At 51.0% G+C, this 22,536-nt stretch overlaps 13 protein-coding genes across 13 annotated transcripts; 8 read left to right on the top strand and 5 right to left on the bottom strand.

Moving 5' to 3' along the window:
* Window positions 1-423: 423 nt before the first annotated feature.
* pre6 (proteasome core particle subunit alpha 4) lies at window positions 424-1,526 on the top strand (the record flags this gene model as incomplete). Its single annotated transcript, XM_056960262.1, has 5 exons — window positions 424-451; window positions 531-537; window positions 596-648; window positions 759-1,146; window positions 1,214-1,526. The coding sequence occupies 5 exons, from the start codon at window positions 424-426 to the stop codon at window positions 1,524-1,526; spliced, it is 789 nt and encodes a 262-aa protein (XP_056806417.1).
* A 309-nt stretch (window positions 1,527-1,835) lies between these two features.
* On the bottom strand, window positions 1,836-2,517 carry N7506_010968 (CHY zinc finger protein; the record flags this gene model as incomplete). Its single annotated transcript, XM_056960261.1, has 6 exons — window positions 1,836-1,917; window positions 1,968-2,069; window positions 2,134-2,195; window positions 2,254-2,327; window positions 2,386-2,429; window positions 2,513-2,517. 6 exons carry the CDS (start codon window positions 2,515-2,517, stop codon window positions 1,836-1,838), a joined length of 369 nt encoding a protein of 122 aa, XP_056806416.1.
* A 391-nt stretch (window positions 2,518-2,908) lies between these two features.
* Window positions 2,909-6,702, top strand: N7506_010967 (putative inositol polyphosphate phosphatase; the record flags this gene model as incomplete). The annotated part of the gene is made up of 6 exons (XM_056960260.1): window positions 2,909-2,953; window positions 3,003-4,102; window positions 4,159-5,330; window positions 5,383-5,592; window positions 5,648-5,907; window positions 5,959-6,702. The coding sequence occupies 6 exons, from the start codon at window positions 2,909-2,911 to the stop codon at window positions 6,700-6,702; spliced, it is 3,531 nt and encodes a 1,176-aa protein (XP_056806415.1).
* Window positions 6,703-7,304: 602 nt separating this feature from the next.
* On the top strand, window positions 7,305-8,976 carry N7506_010966 (glycoside hydrolase family 27 protein; the record flags this gene model as incomplete). The annotated part of the gene is made up of 7 exons (XM_056960259.1): window positions 7,305-7,382; window positions 7,465-7,597; window positions 7,659-7,803; window positions 7,847-7,941; window positions 7,996-8,307; window positions 8,358-8,542; window positions 8,590-8,976. The coding sequence occupies 7 exons, from the start codon at window positions 7,305-7,307 to the stop codon at window positions 8,974-8,976; spliced, it is 1,335 nt and encodes a 444-aa protein (XP_056806414.1).
* Window positions 8,977-9,226: 250 nt separating this feature from the next.
* Window positions 9,227-11,503, top strand: N7506_010965 (uncharacterized protein; the record flags this gene model as incomplete). Its single annotated transcript, XM_056960258.1, has 2 exons — window positions 9,227-9,261; window positions 9,463-11,503. The coding sequence occupies 2 exons, from the start codon at window positions 9,227-9,229 to the stop codon at window positions 11,501-11,503; spliced, it is 2,076 nt and encodes a 691-aa protein (XP_056806413.1).
* Window positions 11,504-12,162: 659 nt separating this feature from the next.
* N7506_010964 (DUF3431 domain-containing protein) lies at window positions 12,163-13,439 on the top strand (the record flags this gene model as incomplete). The annotated part of the gene is made up of 2 exons (XM_056960257.1): window positions 12,163-12,593; window positions 12,662-13,439. 2 exons carry the CDS (start codon window positions 12,163-12,165, stop codon window positions 13,437-13,439), a joined length of 1,209 nt encoding a protein of 402 aa, XP_056806412.1.
* A 113-nt stretch (window positions 13,440-13,552) lies between these two features.
* Window positions 13,553-15,214, bottom strand: N7506_010963 (F-box domain protein; the record flags this gene model as incomplete). Its single annotated transcript, XM_056960256.1, has 2 exons — window positions 13,553-14,876; window positions 14,931-15,214. The coding sequence occupies 2 exons, from the start codon at window positions 15,212-15,214 to the stop codon at window positions 13,553-13,555; spliced, it is 1,608 nt and encodes a 535-aa protein (XP_056806411.1).
* Window positions 15,215-15,824: 610 nt separating this feature from the next.
* N7506_010962 (GFA family protein) lies at window positions 15,825-16,499 on the top strand (the record flags this gene model as incomplete). Its single annotated transcript, XM_056960255.1, has 2 exons — window positions 15,825-16,321; window positions 16,373-16,499. The coding sequence occupies 2 exons, from the start codon at window positions 15,825-15,827 to the stop codon at window positions 16,497-16,499; spliced, it is 624 nt and encodes a 207-aa protein (XP_056806410.1).
* A 173-nt stretch (window positions 16,500-16,672) lies between these two features.
* N7506_010961 (uncharacterized protein) lies at window positions 16,673-17,659 on the bottom strand (the record flags this gene model as incomplete). The annotated part of the gene is made up of 3 exons (XM_056960254.1): window positions 16,673-16,783; window positions 16,831-17,158; window positions 17,220-17,659. 3 exons carry the CDS (start codon window positions 17,657-17,659, stop codon window positions 16,673-16,675), a joined length of 879 nt encoding a protein of 292 aa, XP_056806409.1.
* Window positions 17,660-18,264: 605 nt separating this feature from the next.
* On the bottom strand, window positions 18,265-19,240 carry N7506_010960 (N-acyl homoserine lactonase family protein; the record flags this gene model as incomplete). Its single annotated transcript, XM_056960253.1, has 3 exons — window positions 18,265-18,873; window positions 18,927-19,074; window positions 19,122-19,240. The coding sequence occupies 3 exons, from the start codon at window positions 19,238-19,240 to the stop codon at window positions 18,265-18,267; spliced, it is 876 nt and encodes a 291-aa protein (XP_056806408.1).
* Window positions 19,241-19,843: 603 nt separating this feature from the next.
* N7506_010959 (YjbQ family protein) lies at window positions 19,844-20,337 on the top strand (the record flags this gene model as incomplete). Its single annotated transcript, XM_056960252.1, has 2 exons — window positions 19,844-20,119; window positions 20,179-20,337. The coding sequence occupies 2 exons, from the start codon at window positions 19,844-19,846 to the stop codon at window positions 20,335-20,337; spliced, it is 435 nt and encodes a 144-aa protein (XP_056806407.1).
* Window positions 20,338-20,624: 287 nt separating this feature from the next.
* N7506_010958 (zinc-finger domain-containing protein) lies at window positions 20,625-21,402 on the bottom strand (the record flags this gene model as incomplete). Its single annotated transcript, XM_056960251.1, has 3 exons — window positions 20,625-20,753; window positions 20,816-20,983; window positions 21,067-21,402. 3 exons carry the CDS (start codon window positions 21,400-21,402, stop codon window positions 20,625-20,627), a joined length of 633 nt encoding a protein of 210 aa, XP_056806406.1.
* Window positions 21,403-21,632: 230 nt separating this feature from the next.
* N7506_010957 (uncharacterized protein) lies at window positions 21,633-22,373 on the top strand (the record flags this gene model as incomplete). Its single annotated transcript, XM_056960250.1, has 3 exons — window positions 21,633-21,701; window positions 21,755-22,108; window positions 22,158-22,373. The coding sequence occupies 3 exons, from the start codon at window positions 21,633-21,635 to the stop codon at window positions 22,371-22,373; spliced, it is 639 nt and encodes a 212-aa protein (XP_056806405.1).
* Between the last annotated feature and the right edge of the window lie 163 nt (window positions 22,374-22,536).

Here is a 22,536-nt window from a genome sequence, read left to right as displayed (position 1 = left end):
ATTTCTCGGGTTGTACAGACTTCTTGCAATGAAGATGATAACTATAGATTTATAAAATCCATTCAGGCTTCGTCAAGGTTTTCAAGGTTGCTTTGTACAAAATTTGGTCTTGACCAAATCCAAGTATCTCACTCCCTGTCCTTGTCATTGAAAATATTGTGGTAGAACGCGAATGAATAGAGATAATGGGAGGGTACAAATAATTAGTATGACGTGCCCATAGTCAAGGGAGGTACCTCTGGAGTCTTGAGGCAGCCGCAGGCTTTCGCGTCCACCGCCCGGAACCCGTCATTGCTCCATCCCAATTGACCTCCACTGCTTGACGCCCGTCTGCATTGCTCTCTCCTACCTCATTTTCTCTGTCGAAACTGTCATTAGCAGCACCATCCAGCCAACTTGTCATCCAATCACACTTGATTCACAATGTCCGGATACGACCGAGCTCTTTCAGGTAAGTCAGCTAGCTCCCCACGGCGAGCTCCCTTTGCTCCCGGCCCAAATGATGGCTCCGTGTCGCTAACTCATCGCAGTGTTCAGGTATGAAGCCTCTGAATACCTCTCCAGCTCCAGAGTTTGCTCGCTAACCCTTTCTCAGCCCTGATGGGCACGTCTTCCAGGTGGAATATGCCATGGAGGCAGTGAAGCGCGGTAAGACATGACCACTTACTCACCTATCTGCTTCTCGCTGTTCTGCCGTCATTCATGACCGAGAAAGCGTTTATCAACGGACCAACCGTGCTGACGATGAATGTCCCCAGGAACTTGCGCTGTCGGTGTGAAAGGCAAGGATATCGTCGTCCTCGGCTGCGAAAAGCGTTCCGCCCTCAAGCTCCAAGATACCCGTATTACTCCCTCCAAGATCGCGCTGGTGGATGACCACGCCTGCCTTGCCTTCGCCGGTCTCAACGCCGATGCCCGAATCCTCATCGACAAGGCCCGTTTAGAAGCCCAGTCCCACCGCTTGACTGTCGAGGACCCTGCCAGCATCGAGTATATCACGAAATATATTGCCAGTGTCCAACAGAAATACACACAGAGTGGTGGTGTGCGTCCATTCGGTATTAGTACGCTGGTCGTTGGTTTCGACAAGAATGACTCTACCCCTCGGTTGTACCAGACCGAGCCATCTGGAATCTACTCTGCCTGGTAGGTTGTCCCTGTACTGGCAATACGTGTCATTGCACAGATGCTGATATTTTATCTCTTTTAATAGGAAAGCGAATGCCATCGGTCGTTCCAGCAAGACCGTCCGTGAATTCCTCGAGCGCAACCACCAGGAGGACATGGACCGCGAGCAGACAATCCAACTGACCATCAAGTCCCTTCTTGAGGTCGTGCAGACAGGTGCTAAGAACATCGAGGTCGCCATCATGGCGCCCGGCAAGAGCCTGGAGATGCTACCGGATGACCAGATCGAGTCGTACGTGAAGAGCATCGAGACCGAGAAGCAGGAGGAAGCGGCCAAGAAGAAGACCCGGACGGGGACTACCACGGCAGCCATCCTCACCCGGCCGGGTGGCGAGTAGACCGAATAAGTGCTAGACTTTAACAATCTCGAGCCTGCTTGGTGACTGGATTGTTGATATGTTTCGATTTACAGTAGCGTTGGTCTCTTCCCTGACGAGAATCCAAAATCATGAAGTTTCAAAAACACCCTTGTTGCTCTCTTGTATTGTACACGCAGGAAGGGTAAAATGTTTGATGCCAAAGGTATCTGAGATCTTCCTCGTGAATCATGCAAAAAAACAGTAACCATCAATTCGTCAACGTCATGAAACTACGCCCACCCAAATTTATCTGTCCAATGTATGTTCCAAATGTTTTGATTGAGACAATTAGCCCATGCGGTCCGACACATCTCGGATGTTGAAGAGTGAGCGCTCTTCGTCTCGAGCGACACGTTCGTCCTTGAGCATTCTGTATAGTGTAAGTGACCCTGCCAACAAAGATATTTTCGCTGAACATACCGGCTGTCCATGCGAGCATCATCACCCTCGACATGCAATTTGGCTTGAGGTTCTATGGCCTCGATCACGAAGTGGTTATCACAGTGTGGGCAGTACTCGTCGCTATAGAGCCGTGAGGTTAGCCCGCTGCCACTTTGCCTGAGACACTGGGTGTTTTGAGACGTACCTCTCGTCAAATTCAGCGGCGTCTTTCCGGAAGCACTTCTTGCACTTCTTGCACGCGAAGATCTGTTAAAAAGTCAGACTATCAGACCCACGCGACACCCCGAACAGCGCAGACGCGTACCATCTCAGCGCTCTTTGTGAGCATGTGTGACTCCGATTCTTGATGGCATTCGGCGCAATCGAACCATTTCCGGCCTAAATAAGTTGTTTGGTCAACCCCCTGAGAGCAATTCCGAGGTCGATTCGAGCGTACAGCAGTGAGAGCGGATGGCCACTTGGGCGTTCAGGATGTGTTTACTGCAAAGCGGGATTGGATTAGATCGCTATCGAAAATCAAGAATGGATCTCCATATGCAACTCTGACATATGCAAGGACTTACCACATGGTGACTCTGGGAGGGAAAGTGAAGGGGAAAGATGTCTGCACATCGAAATGATCGACTCCCGTGATCCTCCACTTTCCTCCCCGCCACTCTTGTTACGTGGACTTTCACCCTTTTTGTCTCGTTTCTGTGGTTTTACTTCTTCTCTTCTTATTGAATTAATATTTGCGAGCTACTGACACCTGAGTTGTCATATTGCGCTGAAGATCTGCGTCGCTTACGTACCTGCAAGCTTCCAGGACAGTCCCCCACGGTATCCCTGCAGCCTGAGCTTCCGTCCCCACGAACTCCTATCCAACTGCCTCCGTCGCACTATTTGACCACTCGGAAGTCTTCCTAAACCTATGATCGATCCTTTGAGTTGGCCTCGGCGACGAATCTGTGATATTAGCCATGGCGGGCATAGGAAAACAGCCAAACAATGACGACCCTCCCACTGTATGAACTCACAACTACTTCCGAACGCAACGAACTAATCCGAACATAGCCACAGAGACCCGTCTCTTCCCTTCTGTCTCACTTCGAGAATCTTGCCCACCGGAGAGCACCTTCTGCTGCAACCGCTAGCCCCCGCACCTCCGCAACCCATCTAAGCTCCGAGGCAAGTGACGACCTCCGGTCATCTACTCGCGCTTCTCTTGACTTGCCCCGTCCACAATCTCCATGGACTCCCGCCGAGGAGAGGCCCAACCAGTTTGGATTGAACGGTGATCGGACTCGGAATCGCGGACTGTCCGAAAGACGATATGGCCGGCCCATCTCTATGAACTTCAACCGCTCGTCGCCGCAACTTCCGCCCACCTTGACGGTTCATTCTCCTCAGTCACCTCCACGTATTCAAGACCCCGACGATGTCTGGTCACAGCAGGATGGAACCCGTAAGGCCCGAAGCCCAGGGCATCGCGCTCAGGAACCCGCATTCAATTCGCCCGCACCACCTCGGCCGCTGTCTCCGATCCCGAAATTTGGACCCTCCGTCTCTGCAGGAAATCCGATGGCCCAGATGTCGCCTGCGTCTTTGCGCCCCAATCTCACAGGCAGTCCAGCAGACCGAAAGCTAAAGAGTGCTTCCCTGCCACCTCCGGCGAACCGCGCATCTAAACCCAAAATCCCGGCGAAACCGGCCATGTTCTCTCACCCGGATACCAGCACCTTGGCTCCTCGGGCAGAACAAGCTTCGCCTGATCCAAGTGTCTCGCCTTTCAACACCCCTCCTAGCAGTCCGGAGAAGTCACCACCTAAGCTGGCTTCCTCCACCAAGATTAATCACAAACCACCGCCAGCTCGACCAACCACCGAACCACCCAGTAGGCGCTCATTTGACGATCGATCCCCTGTCCCGGCACCCAATGCCAGACATGATGCCAGGGAGATGGGATTCTCAAGAAATCGTCCTGTGCCAGAGCCCTCACGAGCTTCTAAGCCTTTGATGGTTCAAATCCCCCCTGCACCAGTCGAATCCCCGCAGACTGCTCCAACAGCGGTGCCTCTTTCCGCGCAGAGGCTTCGAGCTAGCGATAGTCCATATGATCGCCCAGGACTTCCCCACGACCTTCTGGAACACCCCGGAGGACAGGGTTCTCTCCAGTCAGAGAGCCGCCCCAGCATGTGAACAGTCCCTCTCAGATGACGCCAATTGCTAGATCTGCGCCCTCCGTCCCACGCATCAGCGAATCTCCAGCCCCCAAGCCTATCCAGCGGCAACCCTCTCTGCCCCGCGAGCCTCAGCTCTCATCCTCCCTTCCTGAGCGGCGCGTGATGCGCGCAGATACAGAGGAGGAAGAGCAAATTGAAGAGCCAGCTATCTCGCGGACGGATTATCCCGATGCCTCAAAAGCCAATCGACGACCTCCTTTTCTCAAGTCTGGCCCCCAGGAGATCTCCACGAAATACGATACCCGTTTGCTAGCTGTGTGCGGCAAGTATGTCTGCACGACAGGGTATTTGACCAAAGTGTGGGATCTCACCACGGGTGAACAAGTGATGAGTCTCAGCCACGGAGAGACAGTCAAGAGTTTGTCGCTTGCTTTCAAGCCAGGAAAAGGTCTAGAAGACGAGGGCAATCGCATCTGGCTCGGGACTAGCGCAGGAGATATTCATGAAGTCGACATTCCTAGTCAGTCTATCGTGGCGACCCGATCATACCCCTCCCGGCGAGAAGTGATTCAAATTTTACGGCACGGAAAAGAGATGTGGACATTCGACGACGAGGGACGATTGCTCATCTGGTTGCCGGACGAAACTGGCACACCAAACTTGCAGTACAGCTACCACAGCGCGCAGGAGCGTGTATCCCGAGGCCACACGTTTTCCATGGTAGTTGGAGACAAACTTTGGTTAGCAGCCGGAAAAGACGTCTATGTCTACCGTCCGAACGCACGCGAAGATACTTCATTCAAGGTCTTCAAAAGACCTCTTGGGCTTCAGCATTCTGGTGACGTGACTTCTGGAACTTATAGCACCCGTGATGGTGGTCGGGTTTACTTGGGACATGCCGATGGCAAGGTCACTGTCTATTCCGCGACCGATTTCTCATGTGTGGCGGTAGTCAACGTCAGCGTATACAAGATCAACTGTCTTGGATTTGTCGGAGACTATCTTTGGGCCGGATACAAGACTGGTATGATCTACGTTTATGACGTGACGACCAATCCCTGGACTGTGAAGAAGGACTGGCGCGCTCACGAAAGCCCTGTCTCCGACTTTGTACTGGACACTAGCAGTGTGTGGACCATGAATCGCCTACAGGTGACTTCTTTGGGTACCGATAATTGTATTCGTCTTTGGGATGGTATGCTCGAAGATGATTGGTTAGGTAAGTGCAAACTACTGCGTTTGGTCGAATTTGCTTCTAACTTAATGAACAGACGCACGCATGCAACATAGAGACGTGGAATTCTGCAACTTCAGAGAGATCAAGACTGTTGTTCTCACCTGGAATGCCGGCGCTGTTACTCCTGGTAGTGTGAAAACATCTGACTTCATTCGAAATGCTGTCACTCCAGAGGACCCGCCTGAAATCGTTATATTTGGATTCCAAGAGCTGGTCGACCTTGAGAACAAGAAGATTACAGCAAGTACGTTGAGTCACTTTCTTCATTCGACGAGAACCGTCTGCTAACCCCGTGACAGAGAGCTTGCTTATGAGCAGTAAAAAGAAGGAAAGTGGCGAGAAAGAGCATATGAGTCGTCAGTATCGAGTTTGGATAGACCATCTCACCCGTACTCTGCAAGAATGCATGCCTCTAGAAGAGTCTTATGTTCTTTTGCATACTGCAAACATGGTGGGCTTGTTCACTTGTGTTTTCGTCAAGCACAAGGAACGCCACAATATCAAAAACATCAGTGCTTCTGAGATCAAGCGCGGAATGGGTGGCTTACATGGTAACAAGGTTCGTGATACCCATGCTTGAGCAAATTCCTTTCATATCTAATTGCAACAGGGTGCCCTTGTCTTCCGCTTTGTCTTGGATGACAGCTCCATGTGCTTCGTGAACTGCCATTTAGCAGCTGGTCAAACGCAGACCGCGCATCGAAACAACGACATAGCCGCGATTTTGGAAGCTGAAACTTTGCCCGCAGAAAGAAACATGACTTTGCGGACAGATCAGTTCGCCAGCGGTGGCGATGGGTCTATGATCATGGATCACGAAGTGTGCATTCTGAATGGAGACTTGAACTATCGCATTGACACTATTCCTCGCAACGTGATCATTGACGCAGTCCGTCAAAATAACCTCTCAAAACTCCTGGACAGAGATCAACTTCTTTTATCCCGGCGGAAGAACCCCGGTTTCCGACTCCGCAGCTTCACTGAGCGGCCCATCACCTTCGCGCCAACTTACAAGTACGATGTTGGAACCGACGAGTACGACTCCAGCGAAAAGAAACGCTCTCCTGCTTGGTGTGACCGTGTTCTCTACCGTGGCCTGGGCAGTGTCAAGCAGCTTGACTACCGTCGACACGAGGTCCGTGCCTCGGACCATCGCCCAGTGAGCGCGGCGTTCAAAATTCGTGTCAAGACAGTGCTGTCTCAGGAACGTGCTGGGACATGGGATGCGTGTAATAAAGAGTTCCAGGAAGAGAAGCGCCGCTTGGCTTCCGAGGCTAGCATTGAGTATCTCGTCAATGTGCTCGGAACTGATCCACGCCAAGCTCGTGCGCTGATCATGGGCAAAGCCCAATGACCATGTTCATGATTGTGCCTGTCTTTTTTGCCAAGCGAATCTCGTTTTTTTGTATGCATTTTGGCGGCAGCGCGATGTACATTGTACGACTAATGATTTGACGATAGACATGTATCATGATCCAATCCTGGAGCTATTATAATTACCATCACGGCTTTATACCGTATCATTCGTTACCGAGGGACCCTGAAGCATCGAGACATACTGAACGCGTGATCCCTCCCATATAGGCGGTCTAATCCAGAGTAGTCTAGGACACCATGTCACTGAATACCGCGAACCAGAACATGCGCACTACATCATTGCATTTGTGTTCTGTGATCCCTCCGTGTGATAGGCGCCGTTCACTTTAGTCCCGATCTGATACAACGTCCGATTTAAAACCATATGACAACTTCAAGGATATGATCAAGGTAAAGCCATGTGATGCTAACTAGCAAACACAACACCGAGCGACACTGGGATTTGAGCTCACGACTTTCCCCAACTTAAAAAGAATTCCGCCGCGTTTTTTTGGGTATAACGAACAGCAGGTCAATCTTTACTTCCAAGCTTGGGATACAGAGAGAGGAACAGACTTGATCAGCTTGAATCGGATCAATATGGTTGGCGCCTTGCTACTCCCTGTGACCATTTTCGTTGTTTCAGGAGCAAATGCTCTAGTTAGGGAACATGGGGTCGTACGTTGACGTTTTTACATATCTGGCATTCAACACTGCCACGAGAGAAGACCATACTTCAGTCGGTGTTAACTTTTCGCAGGGAAAGCTACCAGCCTTAGGATGGAACTCATGGAACGCATTCGAGTGCGATATTGATGCAACTAAGATCATGACAGCAGCGATACATATAGTCAACCTGGGACTGAAAGATTTGGGCTACGAATATGTGAACAGTATGTGCTTCAATCGGTGAATGCAAAATTCACCGAGATGTATTAAAGTCTTTTGTTTTAGTCGATGACTGCTGGAGTGTCAAATATGCCCGAAACGCAAGCAACGATCGAATTATACCCGACCCTTCCAAGTTTCCCAATGGCATCAACGGAGTCGCAAAACAGGTGCATGATCTAGGATTGAAGATCGGGATATATAGCAGTGGGTACCCTAATTTGAAGTCGACCGACATGATGCTGATACATCAGAAAAGGTGCAGGCGAGACTACTTGTGCCGGGTACCCTGCCAGTTTGGGATATGAGACGGTGGATGCAGAGGCGTTTGCAGAATGGGGGATCGACTGTATGTATTGTGGTCCCACTCACCGTCCGTGAATGATAATTTTGACGGTTGCAGATCTCAAATACGATGACTGTGGCGTGCCTACGGAGTGGAAAGACGAATACACCGGCTGCGTCCCAGATAGCGACGAGGATCCAACATCTTGGAACTTTCCAAATGGTACCTGTCCCGATCTTATAGATCCTGCTCCAGAAGGATACGATTGGACAACATCCAAAACGCATCAGCGCTATACCAACATGCGTGATGCACTATTGAACGTCAATCGGACAATACTATATTCACTGTGTGATATGGGACACGCCAATGTGAATACCTGGGGTAATTCTACTGGGAACTCGTGGCGCATCACCAATGACATCAGACGTGAGTCTATACTATCCATCGCACAGGGTATTGAGCTCACCAATATATAGCGGAGTGGGTCCGCATAGCAGAGATCGCAAATGAGAACACTTTTTTGCTAGACTACGTCGACTTTTGGGGTCATCCCGATCCGGATATGTTAGAAGTTGGGAATGGAAATCTCACTCTTGCAGAAAATAGGGCTCACTTTGCCCTTTGGGCGGCGATGAAATCACCTTTACTCATTGGAACCCCAGTAAGTACCATGATATTCCTTTCAGACATGTACTGACACACTTGAAGCTCGATTCAATTAACTACAAGCATCTGGCTATTCTGAAAAATGAGTATTTACTTGCTTTCCATCAAGACCCCGTCATTGGGGGCCCGGCTCGTCCTTACAAGTGGGGATTCAATCCTGACTGGACCTTTGACCCGGCTCATCCAGCAGAATACTGGTCTGGCGTGTCCACGACACTGGAAGCCACTTTGGTGCTCATGTTAAATTCCGAGAATGTGAGCTCTCACCGTACTGCGGTGTGGAGTGAGATTCCCGAACTCAGGAGCCATGATTCATATGAGGTCACTGATGGCTGGACTGGTCAGAATCTTGGATGTATACACGGAAAATATAGCAAATTGTTGCATAGTCATGATATTGCTGTGTTGGTGGTGCAAGAAAAATGTTAGCAAAGGACAGGCAACAATAATATTGTTCAATTGAGAGCCAAAAGGGCCATTTCTTCAAGCAAAGCACAAAGGAAACAATGAGAGAATATCAAGTAGCAATAAAGCATTGTCCAAGTATAAATCGAAGTCTTTGTCTTAAATTGGGTCCGACTCGGAGTCTTTGTGACGAGAATGGGGGACAAAGAATGTTGATGAACTCGAACCTTGGAAGTGTGGTCGATTATTTATAGACAATCAACCTTGGAATGGTATGATTTTCTTCAAGGAAAGGGGATCGATATTCTTGTAAGAAGAGCTGCATTGTCCCAAGGTTCAATTATTGGTCGATAGTTATATAAAGACTCGCCCACCTGGACAACAACAATAGCTTTCATCGCACTTCACAACCAACAACTTTCCCATCTCACTGACTTCTCACTTTGCCATCTCAGAGCCTTAGAAAGCATTCACTCAATTGAGTATCGACCTACTCGCAATATTGCCTAGTACTCGTCGCTGCCACACTCATGCCTACCTCCCTCGCATTTGGCTGGGCTTTGGGGAGTTGGGGTGTCGCAAGCCCGATCTCGAGGCCATCAAAGACGCCCACTTCGAAAAGTACAAGCCAGATTACAAGATCAGGGCTCAAAAGGGCCGCTGGCACGACCTGCACTTGGACGTTGCGCGAAAATCAACCAAATGGTTCGATTGGTGCGTTAAAAACGGGGATCACCAACAGCTGGTCCTTCCCCCGTTGGTGTCTCGTAGTCAAATCCCCAGCCTCCTTCACTTCATCTACACAGGTGACTACTCTGTCGACGTCGAGGACATGTCTATGTACCATGTCGAAAACAGTCCCGACGATTGCAGCACCTGTGAACAAATCTGCCAGCTCCTGCGAGTTCACTTGGCCATGTTCCAGACTGGCCTTCAGCTTGGACTTGTTGAGCTCCAAGGTCTTGCATTTGGTCGATTCCGAGCACTGCTAGACACCGCACCTGCTTTCGTTCTGAAGTACGCCGTTTCGGCTGCTTACAGTCGTCGGCCCATCGAAGACGGTCTCGGTGACTTCCGCGTTCATTGCATCAAAGGACTCATGGATTATCGACCGGAGCTGGTTCTTCCAGCAGTCCTTAGATGGTGCGGATATTTCCGTATGAACCCAAAGCCAAGCTCTGGCAAGTTCAATGAATGGCACGGAGAGCAAGAATTTGAGGAGCAGCGCCAAAAGTTCCCTACCTTCAGCAAGCACTTTGAGTACGCACTGATCTTGGACACTGTCAATCTTCCAGTCCCATCTATGAAGTTCCCAGGTAGGTCGGAACCCGTGATGAGCATTCATCGGTATGGCTTCCCTCCTCATGACCCTCATCCCAGTACTATGTTGAGGGACCCTCAGCGATCAAACTACCAGTATGTCACATACTTGCAACCGCTTCCTTTCCAGCACTTCAGTGACCAGCGCCCTAATAATCTAGGAGCCCCATGGAGAACTTTCCCGGGGTATGATTCCGCTCAAAGTATTTCCTCGGGCTCAATGGATGCACCCATCAATCCGGTCACTTCTGACTCTCAGAACTTCAGCCCGACGTTTGACCAGACACTACAGTCCATCACAGAGGAAGTTGATCTAGTCACTTCTGAATCAGCTTTGCTTGGCTCTAGCCCGAATGAAGTTGCGGAGCAACCCCAACACGTCCGCTCTCTGGGCCATCTTGATACGATGGATGCGCCAGCTGACCTCCCTCAGGAAGACCTCATTTCAACCACTTTTCCAGAACTTGACCTTGACGCTATTCTTCAAGATGCAGCTGACATTGACTGGTCTCAAACAACCAACCCACAAGAATTCATGACTGACATGGACTTCACAAGCTTGTTAAGCGACGTTGACATGAACAACAACACTTGGAACTCTGCTGACCTACAGCTGCCCCCAGCCACGGGATTCGAAATGCCTACCCAGAACAATTTTGACTTTGCCTTTGCCGGGCTACCTGAGATTGACTTTAGCGGTCTGGTCCCGCAGACTTCAATCCAGGCTCCCCAGGTGACCCCGATGGGGTACACAGACATCAACTTTACCAACTGCGAGCCTGCAGTCTGGGTTCCCGAGATGACCCCACAGAGCTCCTCAGTGCAGTCCATTAAAAATTGGTCAAAGCCCTTCGACTGGTCTCAGGCCGCTCATTCTACAGGTTCCTTTGAAACACATGATTCGCAGTTCACCGAGGCTTCCCAACCGGCTCCGCGATATAGTCTCAGGAGCCGAGACTCGTCCGCATCTTCGGTGGCATCGACGGAAGCTCCACAGAAGAATAGCAAGAAGCGTTCAATGCCCTATGCGCCTTCTGCCCCCGTTCAGAAAAAGCACTGTGACTGGAGCAGAGTCAGTTCCCCCGCGGAAGCAGCCTCTGAGCCAACCGAGTCTCGCAAGTCCTCGCGCTACAGTCTTCGATCTCGAGAGCCTTCGGCTTCAGTCCCGACTTCGATGGGGCCCCCATCGAGACCGAGCAGGAGTGATCGTCGATCTGAATCCAAGAAGTGATAGTAAACAGAGAGCCTCTCACACTATACAGACTGACATGGAATATGGGTGGCTTTGTGCATAGTATTTTCGTTTTATTTTAGGCATATACTCTGTATTCGAAATGGCATCTGCGTTTTATAGAAAAAGATGTGCATGTCTCACCTTGCATTTGAAACAAGATAAAAAAAAAAGATTGAGATCTACAATGTCACTCCACTTTAGTCTCAATTTGTTGACACAGTGCGTGTGTGATAGTGATGACGAGGCCTCTCAGGAGTAAAAAATGAAACTAGTGAGATATTCAGGTTATACAGGCTACTTTTCACCTGCGCACGTTCGGAGGATCCCACGTTCGAGCATTTAGGCGCCCTGAGATGGAGCCAGCCCTATAGAGTCTAGGCAATTCACCAGTTTCGGCAAGTGGGCCGTGATAAGACGCTAATGACAATAATCCACTGCCAATTGCACTTCTATTCGTACTGTTGACTGCACATCTTGTTTGGCGTACCTTTGCAGCGCCTATTGTTGACATGTCATGTAACCAAGGAAATGGAGTCGACTACGTCAATGCCCACTATTTCTAATCTTCCCTTATATACTCCGTACTCCATACCCGAGCACTCCGTAATCAATTCTGGGACTCTACCCTCTCTTCTTAATACAATATAAACCATGCAATGAGCTGGTCAAGTCCTTTCCGCGCCCGCGACGGGTGTCTGACGCCACGATCGCGAGTCTTCCTCTACTTGGGACTAGCAGGAACACTCCTCCTGCTTTCCTATCAATTAATATTATATTCCCCGACACCCGAAGAAACAATCGGTGTCATCGTGATAGGCGACAAAAATGACTTCCCAGACTCAGAACCAATTCCACCTCCAGCCCCAGATCCAGCCCCAGCCCCAGTGCCAACCCCTACACCCTCATCAGAGCCCTCGGCCGAACCGACCCCCGCAAAGGAACTGATATTCGCGGCGATGGAAGCCAGTAACATGTCCTGGGTCGACGAGCATTTATCCGATTGGACCGCGAACATTTATCGCGCAGATGCAAGCCAAGGATTAACCGTGCCAATTAACAAAGGCAACGAGGCAATGGTTTACCTGACGTACGTTGCAAATTGCCAATGCGCTTCTGCCTAATTCAGCCCACACTAACTCCGATTTTCTCAACCAGTTATATCATCGATCGCTACTGGTCGCTTCCAGACGTGTCGATCTTCCTGCATGGCGGCCGATACCAATGGCACGTCGATAACCCGCTGTACGACTCGGTCATATCGATCCGGGATCTCAAGGCGGATTTCGTGCTGGAAGCTGGGTATGTGAGCATGCGATGCGCTTGGAGTGTTGGATGTCCTAGGGAGCTCGAGCCGGCTCGCTATCTGCGTGAGAGACCTGACGATAGTCATCATCCGGCGGCGATGGAATATCCGGATCGATTCATGGAGCTGTTTCCGCGGGCGGAAGTACCAGAGGAAGTTGGGGCACCGTGCTGTAGTCAGTTTGCTCTGTCGAAGAGTAAGATCCATGAGCAGGGCCTGGAGCATTATGTTCGGCTGCAGCAGTGGTTGATGAATACCGAGTTGAATTCGGGGATCAGTGGGCGCATCTTCGAGTATTCATGGCATAGTGAGTGTCGATCTGTGTTTTCTCAGGTGTTCCCCGAGCTGACTTTCATAGTGATCTTTGGAAAGCCGAATCAGTACTGTCTTGATCAGCACGAGTGTTATTGTCGGACGTATGGTTATTGCGATATGACCGACGAGGAGATGCAAAGTCAATGGACCTGGCGGGGGCTTACTCTGCCAAAGGGATGGCCGGACCCAAAGCCAGTGCCAGTGCAAGCGCCAGAAGTAGCGCCAGAAGCAGTTCCGGCACCAGAGCCAGTACAGGCATCAAAAGGGTCAGACGCAGACCCAGGGCCACTTCAATCAAAGGAATCGTCTCAATAGCTGCATATATATTTGGATAAATGATACCCTGAACGCTTTCAAATTTACTCTCATGATCTCATAGATTATTCCGTCAAAACACCCCCTCGCATAAATTCACTTGTGATATAAATTCATCGCCACAAATCCTGTTTGCTCAATCGCTTGTCATGGTGACTACTCTGAGGCCGCTCGTCCTCCGCAGGAACGGCCAGGAACCCGCCAAACCCATTCCCGACGAGCACACTCTTGCGCGCATCACCACCCCAGGACCTGCTGAGCTGGGCCTCGTGGAAACTCACGGGGCGGGTTCGTGAATCCCGGCGTCCAGACACCGGACTAGGGTCGTAGGGAGTGAAGTTCCACTCCAGTTCATCCAGACCCTTGCTATACACGTTCAATGGCTGGGAGAGGCCGCCCGTTGTCCGAGGGCCGCTTTCGCCGCCGCCGAAGAGGCGTGGCGGGGGCATCAGCAGGAGTGTATCGGGGAACTGGGCGTCCCGGACATACAAGTCTCGCAGAGCTGGGAGGGCTCGGCCCATCAGGGACGAGATGAGATATTTATAATAAGAAGCTGCCACTGGGGGCATGCCGTGGTTCTGAGTTTCGGAGGTCAATTCGTAGTGCAAGAGCGTCAGGGACTTGGAGGCCATGGGTGGGATTTGCTCCATAGGGAATGAGCGTGAGACCTCTTGTATTATGGAGAGATTCTGTAGCCGCGGGGCTGCAGAGAGGATGTGATGAAGTAGCGAAGGGATGACGCCGGTTGCCGACAGCGTAAGCGATTGCAAGGCGGCTTTGGTTTCCGGCACGGAAAGGATCGCGGCAAGCCCGCTCGCCGTGACATTCGGGGTATCGCGCAGGGTCAGTGACTCGACAGCGGGAAACCGGGGCAGAGGCACATTGACCGCGAAAGCGGAGTCGTCAAGCCAGTCCATGTCCTCCAGCGTGAGCTCACGCAGATGAGGGAATGCTGCCAGTCCTGCGCGTAGCGTATTGGGCTCCATCACAGTCCCCGACAGCTCCAGTACCTCCAAATTCATCCACAGCTGGGAACCCGGCAGGCGCGAGAAGCTGCCCTCGGCTCCACGGCGATAGCTCATCCGACGCAACTCGGGACACCGGGCCATTAACTCCTGTTTCAAGGCGAGACACGATGCCTCGTCACTGTACAGACCCACCGGGAGATCAACAAAGCGGAGATTAGGAAGGACGGAGATAGTGCGGGCGATGTTGGCTTTGTTGGCCTCACGGGTCATGTAGGGCATTCTGAGGGAGAGGACCATATTCGCTAGGCCCTGGGACTCTCGCACGACGCGCATGAAAAGCTCCAATCGGACCTGAGGGGCATCGATCGGGTCGCCATTGCGGTCGAAGAAAGAGCGGCGCTTTCGCTTGGCGGCTAATTCGATTTCCAATTCGCAGTAGTGGACAGGGTCGATGCGGACGTTTGTATAGCTAGAAAATTGAGTCAGCTGCTGGTTGTGTCCTGAGGACGGAGGAGGTGGTTACAGTAAGGCGCGCGCATCTAAGAACCATCGTTTGCAGACAAGCGCGCAGTGCGCCAGGTCGCGCATATCGCACAGCATGCACCCATCGCTTGCGGACTCCTCGGAGGTGCCATATGAGTTGTCGACGGTGTGAGGACAAACGTAGGAAAAAATGCGGGCCAACACCGGCCTCGGCAGACGTTTGGTGCAATCTCGGCCGGGCACGTTGACGCGGGGCGATGGAGGCTCGGTCGCAACCCCCGCACTGCGTCTGGAGCTGCGCCGTAACTTTTCAAAAAAGCCCATTTTGAGGAGGTGAGAGGGAGAAGACCCAGAGAGACGAGAGAAGACGAGAGAACAAAGCGCCCGTTTGATGCAGGGCCCGCCCCGGACTCTACTAACAGGGATGAAACACCCAATCAACACATCGTCGGCACTCGTAAGCGCTGTTTCAGACCCAATTTAGGAGCTGTCTTTGTCTATCTTTGTCTAAGGGGATATCCAGGTATTCAGCTACCTTGATATCTACCTTGAATATTTGCATTCAGTTGGAAGACTCCCAAACATGTCAAAACTGTCAAATATGTCAAATCCTCATGTTTCTGGGGTAAACAGTTGAGCTCATGACATCAGACATCAGACCTGTGGCAGTGGACAGCACACAGCACACAGTAAACTCAGGAACAAACTCAATAGAAAAGTCTAGATCGATCAGAATGCCAATTTCTGCCAATATTCCAACTTTCTGAAGAATTCTGCAGTTCATCGTCATATGTCCCCTGACATCATTGTTGTTCGGACCTCTATAAGAATATCCGAGTTTTCCCTTCTGGGAATATAGCTGCTAACATCGGCTATTCTCACACAGAACCATTTCAAAGATACAAACAGAACCAAATAATCAGCAATGACGAATATGGTCTTTACTGAGCCCATCGAGCCTCTCCCTTGCCCGGCCTTCACCAACAGAACCCCAGAAAGCACACTCAAAGACGAAGAATGGAAACACCGCTCACCATACACAATGCAGACCGAGGCCGAGTTTGGCCCCATCAAATGGCGAGGTCAATGCCTGTGTGGCAAAGTAGCCTATATCATCAAGCGAGAGAAGCCTCTCAATGCCAAATACTGTCACTGCCGCGGATGTCAGGTTGCTCACGGTGCGCCTCTGCAGTGGGCGGTGATCTTTCACAAGAATGAAATGTCATTCGTCAATGGTTCCAGCCATCTGGTGTTTTATTCCTCAACTCATAAGTCCCAGGACTACGGCCTACCCACCAAGGTGTCCTGTAAGAATTGCCGCACGCCAATCATGGACGAGGGTCGGAATGTCTGCTTGCTCTTCCCACAGTCGATTCAAGTCGACGGATCTAACGAGGAGCGCAGAGTGAAGATAGAGACGCTGAAGCCAACGTGAGTGTCTATGATCAGCTGCTGTGCGGTGATAACTAATCAGTTCGATAGATGCCATATCTTCTATGAAGCGCGCATGACTGATATCCCAGACGGACTCCCGAAATGGAGCGGGATGGATAATGACAGTGATCAATTGGATGATCAGGGCAACAAGATCGAGAGTACTTCACAGTAAGTAGAAAGCCTAACTAGCGATGTTTTGTAAAATTGCAGGCACGAGGAGCTACGGAGAAACGCACTATGATTGCATCCACAGATTGAGCATTGGAAGCGACGGTGATTTGTACAACAGACAGAAAGGGACAAAATTGCATACAAGTTGATTTATACCATTTGCACTCATCTCGCTTAAGAGGCGTCACACACGCCAGACTGCACAGAAGGCGGGTCACTACTTGCACTTCCCCAGTCTGCAGCTCCAATCGCCTTTCCGGCATCGGTGCTATCATCCGCTCGGATCTAGAATTGTCAACTGTGCTTACAGATCTTGAGGTTGAAGGACATACATAGTTCTGAGGGTCGGCAAAGTGCCACCAGTCCTGACTGCGGAACGCGTTCTCCAAAGACTGGCTGGCCGGGTCATTCCAACCAGTGTTGCGAGTATCGAAGTGTGCATGCTTCGACCATGAGACGTACACCTTGGGATGATCATTGTTTTGGATGCCATTAGGGTCCTTGGCTTTCCCGGCATTCACTTCATCGGTCGTAAGTGTGTTCTGTATATCTCCCCAAGCCAGGCTGCTGTAGCCACTGTGCGCAGAGAGTAGAGCCCTGGATGGAGCCCACATGTTTTGATCGTCTCGTGAATGGATGATGACCACACGTTCCCAGTCACTACACCAGCTGATTAGAAACCGACTGGTTCTTCTTTATGTAAGGCCAAATAGCCACTCACTAATCATGTCCCGTTTCGATAGCGCCGAACTTGGCCCCGTCCTTTTCATAGAAGAGGTTATACACCACGCGTACCTCGCCATCGTTGCATTTCTGGTATGTGTAGTAAATGGGGAACGCGGGACCGGCGTTCCCAATATCCACCCCAGGATTTCGACAATTACACCCGACATCGGGATAATCACACTGTCCAGCAGCAGGCGTTTTATGCGAGTCGTCATACACGTCAGCACTGTCCGGCGAGCCACCAAACGCCCAAGTCGGGTAACAAGGAGGCTGGTTCCGAGCTTGACCAAAAAACCACATGGGCGCATAGCGGTCTGCCAGGTTCACGCCGCCAGCATCCAGCAGCGAGCTCATCTCATCATCGGTGATTTGGGTGACGGCAAGGACATGACTAGCAGCGAGGATAGCCAAAGTGGCCCCCAACTTCAACTGCATTGCGCTGTTCGGTTTGAATATACAGATGGTCCATCCATGCTACGGGAATTTAGGGGTTTTATCATTTCCGGGTGTGATTGAAAGAGTATAGAGCGTTTGAAGAGACCTATTTCCCAAAGTGGTGAAGAGCTGCAAAGGGTCACATCGTGCCGAGCGGGTCTTCCTTGGCCCCGAGGATGCCGTGTCCGTGGGGTCATCGTGCGGACAGCATTGTTCAAGGCTAGCACTAGATCGGACTGGTTGGACTAATTCAGGAACGGTTGCACCCGGATTATCACTATCACCTCCGACTTGAGAGGGGAAATCGATGAAGGAATGAGGATCTCAAACAACCCGATGCTAAAGTGGATGGTGCATCTAGCCCCCAAACTCGTTACTCTTTATAGAAACTGGTCTCTAACGGTAGTATGAGTCTTTTCTTTCTCTCTTGCAATGTACCCTTTGACCCTTTGATTGCACTAAATATTCGAGCAGAATTGTGCAGCAACCTGAAATATTGTGTCCATCGTTGGTCTGCAAAGTTTATAAGCAGTGAAGGATTGGATCTGGATGCAGTTCACATTTGATTCAACACTACACCATCTATGGATGATCGCCCCCACTGCTTATTCATAATACGGCTTCTCGTTGATCAATTGTAGCGCAACATTGTTATCATGGCCAAAGATCAAGCGCGCATTATACAACCTCTGAAGCCTACGGATCATGTTCAAGCTGCGATACCAAGCGGTGTGATCTCTCGCCAGCCCTCCATGAGGATGGCCAAGCTCATAGTTCTCGGCCACATGGAATTGATCCGTAGTCCAGATGAACGGACCATCATTGGCAAGATTGACTTGCATGATACACAGTCCCGGGGTATGGCCGGGTGAATGGTAGAGTATAATACCTTGGAAAAGATCCAACTGCGACTCGGTGAAGGTGCTCCACTTAAGCTTTTCCAAAAGCATGTAGTGGCCGAGATAGACGCCCAAATCTGCACCTGTTGCAACTGCCCAGCAGGCATGCTTGAACTCTTCTTCGTGGACATAGATCGGCACATCGGTGTCTACGAAGTGCTCGAGACCTCCCGCATGGTCGAGGTGGAGATGGCCGATGATGACAGCCTTGACGTCTTTGATGTCATTCCCAGTAGCCTTAATGGCATTGGGCAGTCTATGAGCGTCTGAGTATTCAACGCGGGGAAAGACATCTGTCACAGGTGCCGGCCATTGCTATACTTCGATTAGGTAAAACCAACGAATTCGTTCAATTGAGATAAACATACCACTTCTAGGTCCTCGGCACAGCCTGTCTCGTACAGAATGAGGCCGACATCAGGATGCTCGATCAGAGCCGAGAGGAGAGCCAGATCTCTTCGTTTGTTTGTCGGGTTTAGGTTGCTCAGACCGCTGGCATTGGCGCCTCGCAGGATCCTGGATGTGGTCAGCGGATATTCGATGTGTTGCTCCTTCACACGAACCAGGATTCGTCAGCTTGGAGGGTTCCCAGGTTCAATATGTGCATCTTTGTCCCAGCGGGACATTTGAATGTCGGCACAGCTGCTGATACCAACAGAGAGGAAGGGTCGACTGAAGCCATGGCTATAGATCACACACTGCGAGAGTGGGGGAAGAGTACTGAGGGTGAATGTCATCAGAATGGGCTCACCGGATTTGAGAACCGAATGAAACGATTGAGCAGACATCCCCGCGTCTCCGCAGGTTTCCACTTGCAAATCCCGAGGACTTTCGCGCCGGATGTACGGAGCACTGAGGGGTTCCAGGGTTGGGGGTTGAATGTCAGCATATCTGTGGGTACATCTAGATAGTCTAGCCACTGCGCATTCTCATGTAGTGCAGATACCACAATTTGAATTCCTGGAAGGTGTGCATATCCAGACAATCTAGGAAGTTGATCCACGGTCCATGGATGTACATCTATATTTGCAGTTGTTTGTACAAGTGACGTTATTATACATCGAGGCTGCCACATGCACGAGAAAACATCAGGTAGACAATCTACCCAAGCCCATTCAATTGGGCATCTCGCCTCATATTCGCCCAAGTTGAAAACATGTAACAGCCGTAGTCGTGGAGAATATAAAAGAGTATCCACGACGTGAACATCGGCAATGACATCAGAACCCCACTACACTCTTATTTTCTCCCCAACGCGATCTCCAGCTCTCTCCAACAAACAACAATGTCTTGGTCCCAGAAGAACTTCTCCCTTCCCACCCGCAGTCGCGGCTCCTACCTGATCACCGACCATGTCCTCCAAGAGGTCCCGGAGATCCGCGACTACAAAGTCGGCATGCTGAACCTGTTCGTGCAGCACACCAGCTGTGCGCTGTCGCTCAACGAGAACTGGGACGACGATGTTCGCGCCGATATGAGTGATGCTCTCGATCGCATCGCGCCCATGGACAAGAAGGGGAACTTGTACCGTCACTCTGCCGAGGGCGAGGATGATATGCCGGTATGCGTTTATGTTGCCCGTCGCGGGTTGACGGCAAGACCTCAAGCTAATTCTGATAGGCTCATATCAAATCTGCGCTCATTGGCGCCTCGGTAAATATTCCGATCACGAATGGTCGTCTGGCGACTGGCACTTGGCAGGGAATTTGGTATTTGGAGTTCCGTACGAGTCGGCACAGCCGCAAGGTTGTCGCAACGATCCAGGGCCAGAAGGCATGACTTAATGCGGGGGAACGCGGGCAATTGTGATTTAGGTTAGATGCTCCGATTACCACAAATACGAGGATATTGAATGGGGTTGTTGGCGAGAGTCGACCGATTGACCCCGATTGTATGAGATTATCATAATTCAGGTAGTCGTAGTACAAACATTTTGAGGACTATATCATGATACACGATCGAGGCGGGTCCATTGATCGATATTCTGTACACGGCCTCTGGCCCAAATCCAATTGAAAAACGCAAAAAGTGTTCAACGCCAAATAAGGAAATCTCATGCTAGTGGTTTATCGCTGCTCCAGACCACCCTCTGTGACACGCTGGGCCTCGTTGACGTCGGCGGCATCATTGGTGGGCTCGAGGGGGTAGCTGGTGGCGGGAAGGGACTTGAGGTAAGCACGGTGGTGCTCGTGAGCCTGTGAACATGGTGAGTAATTGTCTCATGGCTATTGGCCAAGATAGGCAGAGATGGACATACGTAGGGAACACCGCAGTATCCGCAAGTGGCAATCTCGGGCTTGTCGGTGTTGATGAAGACCTTGGGGTGGCCGAGAGGGCCACCGCCACCGTCACAGCTGACGACCTTGGACTTTGTCCAGCGAACATGCTGTCTGTGAATGAGATCGATAGCGGCATATGGTTGCGGCTAGACGAGGTTAGCCAATCGAGCCTCAATTGATCCAGCGCACTCCAATTGCGCCAGATTCTTGAAATTGCAGCGGATCATACCTGAGTCTCCATGATGGTCTGCTCGAAACGAGGACCAACCATGGCCTGCTCGCGCGGCTGCTGGTTGGAGGCCCAGGTGGTAGCGCGGTTGGGAGCCTGCATGCTGCGGATACGCTCGCCAACCTCGGGGGACTCCTGAAGGGTGCCATCGTGACGGCCGAAGGAGTCGGTAGGCTCGGCATTGGTAGCGGAGACATTGGGCGAGGGCTTCCGCGGGGTCGGGTCGTTGGCGACGGGGCTGCCGTTCAGACGAGGCACGGTGGAGGAGTAGGCGCGGACGGCAAAGCGCGGGGTAGCCGACGCAAAGGTCGCGAGTCTGCGGCCACAGGACATCATACTGGGCGAGTTTCCACGGGTTGTTTGGGAGGAGGAAAAATGGCGTTGGCAAGGGACCAGGTTCAAGGTCGGCAATGAATAATCCGCGAGGTGTGGTTTGGTGGGTGATCACCGCCTACTGGTTCTGGGTAGCTCCACTCTGCACTTGAATTTCTGCCGCTTCATTTTATTTTGCTTGACATCTTTTACTTACTACAATCAAGCTATCGCTTTGGCTGGATCTGTACATCATGTCTGGCTCCTCGTCTCCAGCCGGCAAGGCCGGAAAAAGCATGTCGTCCAATCTCCTGACGATGAAGGTATGGATGATGCAACTGAATGGCTAGACACCAAGCTAAAACCGGCATCACAGTTCATGCGACGTGCTGCAGCTTCAAAAGACGCAGCCTCCAAGGATTCCCAGAGCACGTCAGATAGCTCCAAGCCTCACAGCAAACGCCCTCGTCTTTCCACCGATGCTGAGAGCGCCTGTGCCTCTGAAATGGATGCGATTACAGCGGCGCTTGCTGCCGAAGAAGAAAAGCGCCAAAAAGCTGTCGCACGAGCTGCTGAAGAGGCGGGTGAGACACATTGGGTCTTGGATATGCCTTCTACGCCGCAATACAAGCCGCAGCCTCTTGTATTGGCAGCAGACTCGCTTGATGCCGATGACGACAACCACTCCGGTGGACGACAGACATTTGGAAACTTCAAGCGCAAGGAAAAGGTTGGTCATTCCTCTCATAATCACGAGTTATCCTACTGACATGTCACAGCCACGACCCGCCCCGAGTACCGAGGTAGATGAAAATGGAGACGAGTGGATGGAAGACCCGAACACTGGCGATCTTGTCAAGGTATCCAAGGCGCAAAAGCAGAAACAAGCAGAGATAAAATTATCCCAATTGACCAGTATCTCTGGTTCTGGCCGGGCATCTCTGATGGGAGCACCATCAAGCGACAAAAAGAAGAAGAAGCGCAAGAGCCATTAGAAGTCGACTTCTGATTATTGGAAATTCTTGAATTGGCGTTCAGCGAAGCATGAAACACGGCGTCTTGGAATAAAACAACACAATTTATGTCTTTTTTTCACGAAAATAGAAACGAATCAATCATTACCCATTCTATCAAGACCTGTCGTGTGCAAGGTCACTT

Source organism: Penicillium brevicompactum, assembly GCF_028827555.1.
Source record: "Penicillium brevicompactum strain IBT 35665 chromosome Unknown utg000007l_segment0_segment0, whole genome shotgun sequence".
In the NCBI taxonomy this organism is placed as follows: Eukaryota; Fungi; Ascomycota; class Eurotiomycetes; order Eurotiales; family Aspergillaceae; genus Penicillium; species Penicillium brevicompactum.
The sequence above is the reverse complement of the archived record's forward strand: the minus strand, read 5'-3'. Positions and strand labels throughout refer to the sequence as shown.